This window comes from Fonticula alba (assembly GCF_000388065.1).
Source record: "Fonticula alba strain ATCC 38817 unplaced genomic scaffold supercont2.10, whole genome shotgun sequence".
In the NCBI taxonomy this organism is placed as follows: Eukaryota; order Rotosphaerida; family Fonticulaceae; genus Fonticula; species Fonticula alba.
This window is the reverse complement of record NW_009242980.1, coordinates 408089-417159: the sequence shown is the minus strand read 5'-3', so window position 1 is coordinate 417159 and position 9071 is coordinate 408089. Positions and strand designations below refer to the sequence as shown.

General features: G+C 75.1%; 2 protein-coding genes and 1 non-coding gene across 3 annotated transcripts in view; 1 reads left to right on the top strand and 2 right to left on the bottom strand.

Annotated features, from left to right (window-relative positions):
- The window catches only part of H696_05392 (serine/threonine protein kinase), a gene marked incomplete at its 5' end in the record, with an annotated part of 32501 nt that extends 26740 nt beyond the window's left edge, over positions 1-5761 (bottom strand). Inside the window, 3 exons of the mRNA XM_009499231.1 lie at positions 77-3707; positions 4011-4428; positions 4451-5761. Of these exons, the coding sequence (XP_009497506.1) occupies positions 77-3707; positions 4011-4428; positions 4451-5761 (5360 nt within the window). The remainder of the gene's footprint in view (positions 1-76; positions 3708-4010; positions 4429-4450) is intronic.
- Positions 5762-7147: 1386 nt separating this feature from the next.
- H696_05391 lies at positions 7148-7221 on the top strand. Its single transcript has one exon. It is a non-coding gene; the product is annotated as a tRNA-Val (tRNA).
- Positions 7222-7600: 379 nt separating this feature from the next.
- The window catches only part of H696_05390 (hypothetical protein), a gene marked incomplete at both ends in the record, with an annotated part of 1675 nt that continues 204 nt past the window's right edge, over positions 7601-9071 (bottom strand). Inside the window, 3 exons of the mRNA XM_009499230.1 lie at positions 7601-7715; positions 8051-8605; positions 8676-9022. Coding sequence (XP_009497505.1) covers positions 7601-7715; positions 8051-8605; positions 8676-9022 — 1017 coding nt within the window. The remainder of the gene's footprint in view (positions 7716-8050; positions 8606-8675; positions 9023-9071) is intronic.

Below are 9071 nucleotides of genomic sequence, written 5' to 3'. Positions count from 1 at the left end.
CCCGGCCGGGGCGAAGTGTCCCGCCGGGCAGGCTGCCATACAGGCCGTGCCCGACAGGAGAAGGCCGGCCTCGCACGCGGTGCAGGCCGCCTGGCAGGTGCCCTGCTCCTGGCACTCGGCGCACCCGGCCGGGCAGGGCTCGCACCGGCGCGACGCCAGGCACACGAAGTGCCCGGCCGGGCAGGCGTCGACACAGGCCCCACCTGCGAGCAGTGCCGGCGGGGCGCAGGACGTGCAGTGGCCCGGCCCGGGCCCGGTGCAGGTCTCGCAGGCGACATCGCAGGCCCGGCACACCCGGCCGCCGGACTCCTGGGCGGGGTACTCGCCGGGCGGGCAGGAGGCGAGGCAGGCCCCGCCGGGGGTGAGGGCCCGGTCGGGCGGGCAGGCGGTGCACTCGGCCCCCGAGGGCCCGGTGCAGGTGGCACACGTCCCGTGGCAGGGGGCGCACGCCGGGCCACTGGGGAAGGACCCGCCCGGGCAGGCGCCGAGGCAGGCCCCATCCACCAGGAAGGGGCTGCCGGGCGCGCAGGCCAGGCACTCCTGGGCCCCGGGGCCGAAGCAGGCCAGGCAGCTCCCGTGGCAGGTGGTGCACTGGCCGCCCAGGGGCGAGGACCCGGCCGGGCAGCTGGCCACGCATGCCGGCCCGGCCAGCAGCCAGCCCCGGTCGCAAAGCCGGCAGGCGGCCACATCGGCCGGGCAGCTGGCGCAATGGGCGCCGCACTGGGCGCACCCCCCGGGCCCGGTGTTGTACCCGGCCGGGCAGGCGGCCACGCACCGGCCCGGGGTCTGCCCGGCCGGCAGGGCCAGCAGGTCCCCCGGGCAGGCGGTGCACTCGGTGCTCCGGACCCCGGTGCACGCCTCGCAGGAGGCATGGCAGGGCAGGCACCGGCCATTGGCGGCGTGGTGCCTGGCCGCGCACACCTGCACGCACTGGTCCCCCTGCAGCATGGCCCCCTGGCAGCGCCAGCAGTCGCGATCGGTCGGGCCGTTGCACGTGGCGCAGGCCCCGCTGCAGGGCAGGCACGCCTCCGTGGCCAGGTCCAGGTACTGGCCCTGCGGGCAGATGGACTCGCAAGTGCCCCGGGCCTGGTCCACTGGGTGGAACTCCAGCCCGGCGGCGCAGCCGGTGCACTGGTCGGCGCCGTCGCCGGCGCACGTGGCACACGACAGGTCGCACGGCTGGCAGGACTCGCCGTTGCTGTACTCGCCGGCCGGGCAGGCCGTGGCGCATGTGCCATCGCCGGCCAGCAGGAGCCCCGGCTGGCAGGCCAGGCACCGGTCGGCCCCGGTGCACGAGGCGCACCCGGCCGCGCAGGGCACGCACAGCCCGGCGGCCCCGGCGCCCGGGGGGACGGCCCACCGATGCCCGGCCGCGCACACCAGGCACCGGTCGGCCTGGCCGGCGCACAGGTCGCACGAGGCATGGCAGGCGGTGCACCGGTCGGGCCCGGGGAATTCGCCCGGCGCGCAGGCCGCCCCGCAGGGCGCCTCCACCGCCGGGTCCGGGGCCATGAACACCAGCCCCGGCCGGCAGGTGGCGCAGACGCCCGGGCCGGCGCACGAGGCGCACGACCCGTGGCAGGCCGAGCACCGGCCGGCCGCCGGGTCCCAGAAGTGCGCCGGCGCACAGCGGCCACAGGCGCCCGGGCCGGCGCACTCGTGACAGGCCTCCGGGCAGGGCAGGCACTCGGGCAGGTCGGCCGCCGGGAAGAAGCCCCCCGGGCAGGCATCCATGCAGCGGCCCTGGTGGAGCAGCCGGCCGGAGCCGGCCGGGCAGGCCGTGCACCCGGCCAGGTCCCCGGGCACCGAGCACTCGGCGCAGGACCCGTCGCAGGGCAGGCACTGGCCGGCCTCCGGGTCGGCCTCGGGATGCAGGGCGGCCCCCGGCACGCAGGCCCGGCACACCGCCCGGTAAACGAGCCCCGCCGGGTCCAGGGCCGCATCGCACTCCTGGCAGAGGGGCTCGCAGGCGCAGGTCGACGACCCGGGCACCGGCAGGGCCGGCCGGTCGCAGGCGGCCAGACACCGGCCCGGCGCCTCGGCCAGCTGGGCCCGGCAGACGGTGCAGTCCTCCGGGCCGGGGCCCGTGCACCGGGCGCACCCGGGCCCGCAGGGCAGGCACCCCGGCGCGTAGTGCCCCTCCGGGCAGGGGTCCAGCGCCAGCGACAGGACCAGCGGCAGCGGCAGCCCGGCCGCCGCCAGGACAATGGCCGAGGCCGGCCGGTGCTCCGGGTCGTCGAAGGCCCAGTCGTGCGCCACGGCCAGCAGCGACACGCGGTCCAGCGGCCCGGCCAGCGGCCCGGGCAGCCGGAAGAACCGGGCCGGCTGCGGCCAGCACACCCGGTCCGGGCTCGAGTCGCAGCGAACCAGCGCCACGCCCACATGCTCCGGGGTCAGCAGGAACAGGGCCGCCGGGGTGCCCTCGGACCAGGGCAGGCTGACGGCCAGGGTCCGGTGGGCCGGGACCTGGCCCAGGCTGCCTGCCGGCCCGCCGGCCGCCGGCACATGGCCCAGCAGCTCGACATTCACCGGCAGGCCGGCGGCCCGGCCGGCCCGGTGGGCCCCGAGCGGCGGCTGCATGACCACCCACCGGGCCGGGGCCCCGGCCGGCACGCCGGCCACCAGCCCGGACAGCATCAGCTCCCCGGTGGCCGGGGGGTCCGAGGCGGAGCCCCAGGCGGGCCGGACGTCCGGCACCAGCACCGGGGCCAGCGGCCCGAGCCCGAGCCCGGCCGACGCCCCGCCCAGCCGCAGAGCCGGCAGATGCTCGGCCGCCAGGACACGCGAGTCGCGCGCCAGCAGCAGCTCCACCGGGTAGGCCGCCCCGCCGGGGGGCCCGGCTCCCGGGACAAACCCCCGGAAGAGCCACTCCCCGGCCTCCGGGGCATCCGGCCCGGGCCGCATGCCCGGCAGCAGGGCCGGCAGGGCCGGCGCCCGGGGCAGGCTGGCCTGGCGCATGGCTCCGGATTCCAAGCTGACCTGCAGCAGGAGCACCTGCTCATTGGCCAGGCGCACGGCCACCAGCCCCGGCGCCAGGGGGGCCACCTCCAGGCAGCCGGCCGCCGTGGCGATGAGCTCCGTCTGGGCCGCGGCCGAGGCCAGGGCGCATGGCTGCTCGGCCGAGTCGGCCGGGCACACCACCGTGGTCATGTGGAGCGTGCCATCGCCGGCGCAGGTCACCAGCCGGGTGGTGGGCCGCCGGTCATCGTCCTCCACCATGGGCAGCTCGACGACCGAGGCTGCGCCCAGTCCCGAGGGCAGGGGCCCGATGCAGGGCATCTCCTGGACCAGCAGCGCGCCCGGCTGCTCGGGGTCGGGCCGGACCCACAGGGGCCGGGCCCCGCCGGTGGGCAGGGCCACCGCGTTGCCGGAAAACTGCACATCCGCCATGGTGGCCGGGTAGAGCATGCACTGGCCATTGTCGATGTGCATGCGCGAGGGGAAGACCACCGGGATGGCCGGCTGCTGGGGGTCCGCCGGCACCAGGGGCCGCATGCTGGTGATGGCGGCCACCGGCGGCGGCGGGGCCCCCGGCGGGGGCTGGCAGCGCGAGGTCCCGGGGGCCGGCTCGGCTCCGGCCGGGCAGGCGGCCACACATGCCCCGGCCCCGAGCCCCGGCCCGGTCAGCAGGAGGAGCCCCTCCTGGCAGGCAAGGCAGCCGGTGGCATTGCAGGTGGCGCACCCGGTGCCCGGGCAGTTGGTGCAGTCTGAGCGTGGTGGCGGTGTTCCGGGGGGAGGGGCGGGGCAGGGAGGAAGAAGAGCGCGAAAGAAGAAAAGAGAATCAGAGGATGAGAGGATGAGAGGATGTGAGAATAAAGTGATGCGAGAATAAAGTGATCCGAGAATAAAGTGATGCGAGAATAAGGTGATGAGAAAAGAAAGTCATGGGAGAAGAAAGTGAGAAGGACAAGGGAAGTGCCAGACCGGATGGCGCGGCGGGCAGGCATGATGCTCAGAGGCAGCACGCCGGGCAACACGCGGGCAGGCGACGCCAAGCACAGACCACGCACCGGTGTCCATCATGAAGGCCCCATCGGCACAGCCGCTGCACAGGGCCCCGGGCACGTGCAGCGGCGACAGGCCGCGCCTCGGGGCGCAGGCGAACCCCCCCGGCGGCGGGGCAGCCCCATTGAGCGAGGGGCACACAATGGTCGAGTCCGCTTGACAGAAGAGGCTGTCCACCAGGAGCAGCACCCGGCCATCGGTCAGGGACCAGGTGGAATCGCCGGGGCCGGTGGCCGCCTGGAAGAGCCGCAGCTGGCCGGCCGCCGGACTGCCCGGAGGCAGGGCCATCAGGCGCAGGGGATTCGCCATGCCCTGGACAAGGCTCATGGTGAAGAGGCGCTCGGAGTGGCCATCGCGCAGGACCACCCACTCGACCAGGCGACCCGGGTCCAGGAAGTTCCGCGGGGTGTCATGGATGCGAAGCTGGGCCCCGGGCCCCAGGTACACGACGCTCTTCCGATCTCAGGGGATTCGCCATGCCCTGGACAAGGCTCATGGTGAAGAGGCGCTCGGAGTGGCCATCGCGCAGGACCACCCACTCGACCAGGCGACCCGGGTCCAGGAAGTTCCGCGGGGTGTCATGGATGCGAAGCTGGGCCCCGGGCCCCAGGGCCCCGGGGTCCAGGGCCTGCCACTCACTCAGGCAGTTGGTCCCCTGGAGTGTCGAGCACACGCGGATGGCCCCGGTGTCCAGGACCAGGACCAGGCCCTCCGGCTGGTTGGACACCAGCGGCAGGGACACCACATCGACCAGGCCCCCGGGCAGGTCGGCGCGCCAGGCGGCCGGGACTTGTCCATCGGCATAGTCCACATGCGCGAACCAGTTGCCGGCGCCGTGCCACACGAGCACCAGGCCGTCCGGGTGGAAGGCGGCCCCGGGGGCCGGGCCGCCGGTCGGCAGGCTCAGCGGGAAGGCCTTCCAGCCGGGCGCGGCGCCCAGCTGCAGGAGCTCCAGCTGCCCGGCCCCCGGGCGGTGGAACAGCACATTCATGCGCCCGGGCCCGGGGACCATGTGCGCCAGGTAGGTGGCCGGCCCGGCGCCGGCCGACTCCGGCCTGGCCTGCACGCACGACCATTGGTGATTGAGGAAGAGGCAGAACTCGCCGTCGGCCAGGGCCGCCAGTTCGGGCCCGGCCGGGGCCTCGGCCAGCAGCAAGCGCCAGGGCCCGGGGGCCGGGTCCAAGGGGCCTCCCAGCGCCACCGGCGCGTCCTCCTGGAGCAGGGCCCCGACACGCGGGTCGTCATGCAGGTTGAAGTGCAGGGCGGACTGCTGGAAGAGCAGCACCTCGCCGGTGGGCTGCAGGGCCGCCAGCTGGCTTCGCGCCCCGCCGAGGGTGAGGCTGAAGAAGCCGACGGCCGTCTCGACGTCCGCCAGATCGGAAGAGCACACGTCCTGGAGCAGGGCCCCGACACGCGGGTCGTCATGCAGGTTGAAGTGCAGGGCGGACTGCTGGAAGAGCAGCACCTCGCCGGTGGGCTGCAGGGCCGCCAGCTGGCTTCGCGCCCCGCCGAGGGTGAGGCTGAAGAAGCCGACGGCCGTCTCGACGTCCGCCCGGCTGAACAGGGGCGCCGGGGCCTGGCAGAAGCCCACGGCCGGGGGGTCTGTGTACAGGGCCCGGGCGTTGGCCACATGGCCGTGCGTGGCCGGGGCCAACAACAGCAGCAGCAGCGGCAGCAGCAGCGGCAGCAGCAGCGGCAGCAGCAGCGGCAGCAGCAGAGGCAGCTGCCGAAACCACGGTATGCAATGTCGACCCATGGGGGATGGTCGAGTCAGGCGCCGGGGGGGGGGGGGGGGGGGGGGGGGGGGGGGGGGGGGGGGGGGGGGGGGGGGGGGGGGGGGGGGGGGGGGGGGCCGAGTGTGGCGCAGATCGCAGGGGATGCGGCGGCAGACGGCGTGGCGGAGAGGCGAGCGGCGAGGGGAAGGAGGAGGAGCAGGAGGGGGCCGTGTCTGGCCGCGACGCGTGGCGGCCATCCGCCAAGGGGCCCCGGCCGAAAAGGCGTGAAATTCCGGCTCATTCATGCGCCGGCCGCCGCGTTCGTGCGCGCGCAAGACTAAACCCCGGGCCGGCGGGGATTGGCAAGGCCGGTTGGCTGTGTCATCTTGCAGGGGCGCGTGCGGGGCGCGGTGGCCGGCGGACTCGCCGGCGGATGTTGCGCATGCCCCGGCCCCGGGGTCGCCGGCCGGTCGGGCCCTGGTCGTGCTGGCCCGGGACTCGGCGGCGGCGGCGGCGGCGGCGGCGGCGGCAAGGGCACGGCAGGGCCCCGCAGGACGCGTCAGCAAGCGGGCACCCAGCCGGCGCGTGCCCGGGCCCCCGATGTGTGCTTTGCGGCATGCGTGCCCCGAGCCCCATGTGCCCGGTTGGTGTTCCGCCACAGGCGCACCCTGCCCGTGTTTGATGAGGTGTCGTTCGGTATCGCAGGCCCCTTGGCCCCCTGCTTGGCTTCGGGCCTTGACACTACAGGACCAGGAAACAACAGGGCCCGAGGGCGCGCGCGCACGTCGGGGCCGGACCAAATCGCGTGCCGGCCCAGTCGCGCCCGGGCCCAGGCCATGCCGGCCGCGGGAAAAATCCCCCCCGTGAAAGAAATCCGGACGCGGGTGGACGCAGGCGCGTGCATGCCCCGACCATGGGGCGCACACGCTGCCTCCGGGAAAAGGGGCGCGGCCTCGGCGGGCAGGGGAGGCAAAAAGAAAACAAACGGACGACCAACGGCGGGCAATCACGCGCGGGAGGAGGCCCGCATTAACTGCCTCGGCGCCGGTCACGCGGGGGGGCCGGGCTTAACCGGCCGCGGGTGTGGCTGGCGGCCGTTTGGTCGACCTCCGGGGCCGGGGACCGGACAATGGCCACGCAAGGGAAAGGCCATGTGCGGCTGTCCGCACCGACGCCGGGACACGCCGTTCGAGGGTGTCGGCGCCCTCCGGGACGGCGACCGGCAGCGGCAATGGCGGCGGCTCGAATAATGTGCATTTTTTATGTTCCATATGCTTGGATATTTTTTTATTATTCCCCCTCATGTCAGTGCGCGTGGTGTCCCGGGGTTCCAAAAGACCAGGGCGCGCTGGGGGGGAAGCCAACGGACGGCGCGGTCGCCGGGAAAAGCCGGCCAATGAAAAATGCCCAAGCAGCGCAAGCCCCCAGTCCGAATGATGTAGATGGTTATCATATCTGTCTAACACACAGAATGTCCCAGGTTCGAGTCCTGGTTCGGACAGCGCTTTCTTTTGCCCGGGGGGGACCGCGGGTAGCTCTGCGTCCGTGTCTGTGCACCTGGAAAAGGACCAGGCTGCGGTGCGCATCCGCCCGCGGGGGTGCGTGCATCCCCGCGCAGCGACCTCCGGGGGTGTCTGGATGCCCCCCACCCCGGTGGAGAGGGACCGCGCGGCAACAAACAGAGAGAGCCACCCCGGAAGAAGGCGCCCCGGGCAGGGAGGGGAGAAAGGCCCAACCCACACCCCGGCGGGCGGGGGGGGGATGTATTTGTAAAAACAACGTCAGGGGGGGCGTGGCCGTGCAGCGGCGCGCCACGGCCGAGGCGCACTTTTGCCGGAAGACAACGGCCGAGGGCCGGCTGGCCGGGTCGGCCGCCCAGGTCACCGACAGGAGAGGCCCGCCAGCAGCTGGGGCCCGGGCCCGGGGGGCGGCGCCGCCAGAGATGGCCGTCGGCCGGCCTCCACCGCCCGAAGGAGGTCCTCCATGCTCGGGCCCCTGCCACGGCCGAGGGGGCGGGGGGCGAGAGATGCTTGGCGTGTGTTAGTTGGGTTGCGGGGGGGGGGGGCATCGTGCTCCGCGAAGGCGCCCGCCGGACGGGCGCGCACGCAGGCCGCCCCGCCCAGCAGGAGGAGCCCGCCCTTGCACCGGGTGCAGGAGGCCACCCTCGGGCAGGACAGCCGCCCGTCGGGGCCGAGCGTGCAGCCATGCCCCCCCTCGCTCTCCTGGGGGGGGGGGGGAGGAGCGGGGGCCTCGCACTGGCCGCAGTCGGCCGGGCAGGCAGGGCAGTACCCCCCGGCCGGGGGGAAGCCCCCCCCCCCCCCCCCGAGCACGAGGCCGCGCAGGTGGACTCCTCAATGGGCAGCACCCCGGAGTGGCAGGATGTGCATGTGTCCCCGCGCCCGGAGCAGGTCCGGCAGTCGGCCTCGCAGGGCATGCAGGCCCCGCTCGCCGGGTCGGCGAGCCGCCCGGCGGGACAGGAAAGGTGGCAGGCCCCCTCCCACAGGAGGTGGCCGTACGCGCAGACGGTACATACGGGCGCGCAGTCGCCGCCGGCCGCGCATGCGGCGCAGTGCTCCGGGCAGGCGACGCAGCGGCCGGCGGCGGCGCAGCCTGCCCACCCGGCCGGGCAGGTCCCGGGACGCAGCCCGCCCGGCTGGGCCAGGGTCTCCGCCGGGCAGCCGGTGCAGGCGTCCGCCCGGTCACACGTCTGGCAGGAGCCGTGGCAGGCCTGGCAGATGCCCTCCTGGGCAAACAGCCCGGCCGGGCAGCCGCCCAGGCAGACCCCACCCGACAGGACCCTGCCATCGGGGCAGGCAGTGCACTGGTTGAGGTCGGGCCCGACGCGCCGGGCGCAGGTGCCACCCACCAGCAGCGGGGACGCCGGGCTGCAGGTGAGGCAGTGCCCCGGGCGCCGGGCCGAAGCATGTGGCGCACGAGGCGTGGCAGTTGGCGCACAGCCCGCCCTGGGCTACCGAGGAGGGCGGGCAGCCGGTCACGCAGCTTGGTGCGTCCAGCAGCCAGCCCCGCTCGCACAGGGCGCAGGTGCCCGCCTGCTCCGGGCAGCCGGCGCAGTGTGCTCCGCAGGGGGCGCACCCGGCCGCCGAGGTGTGGTAGCCCACTGGGCAGGCCGGCACACAGCACATGGGCGGCTGCCCGGCCGGCAGCGGCAGCAGCCCCCCGGGGCAGGCGGTGCACTCGGTCGATCGGACCCCGGCGCACTCGGCGCAGGAGACATGGCACGGCAGGCACCGGTCGGCCACGGCCACATGCCTGGCGGCGCAGGCCTGCACGCAGTCGCCGCCCTGCAGGACGCCGGAGGCACACCGCCAGCAGTCCTTGTCCGTGGGGCCG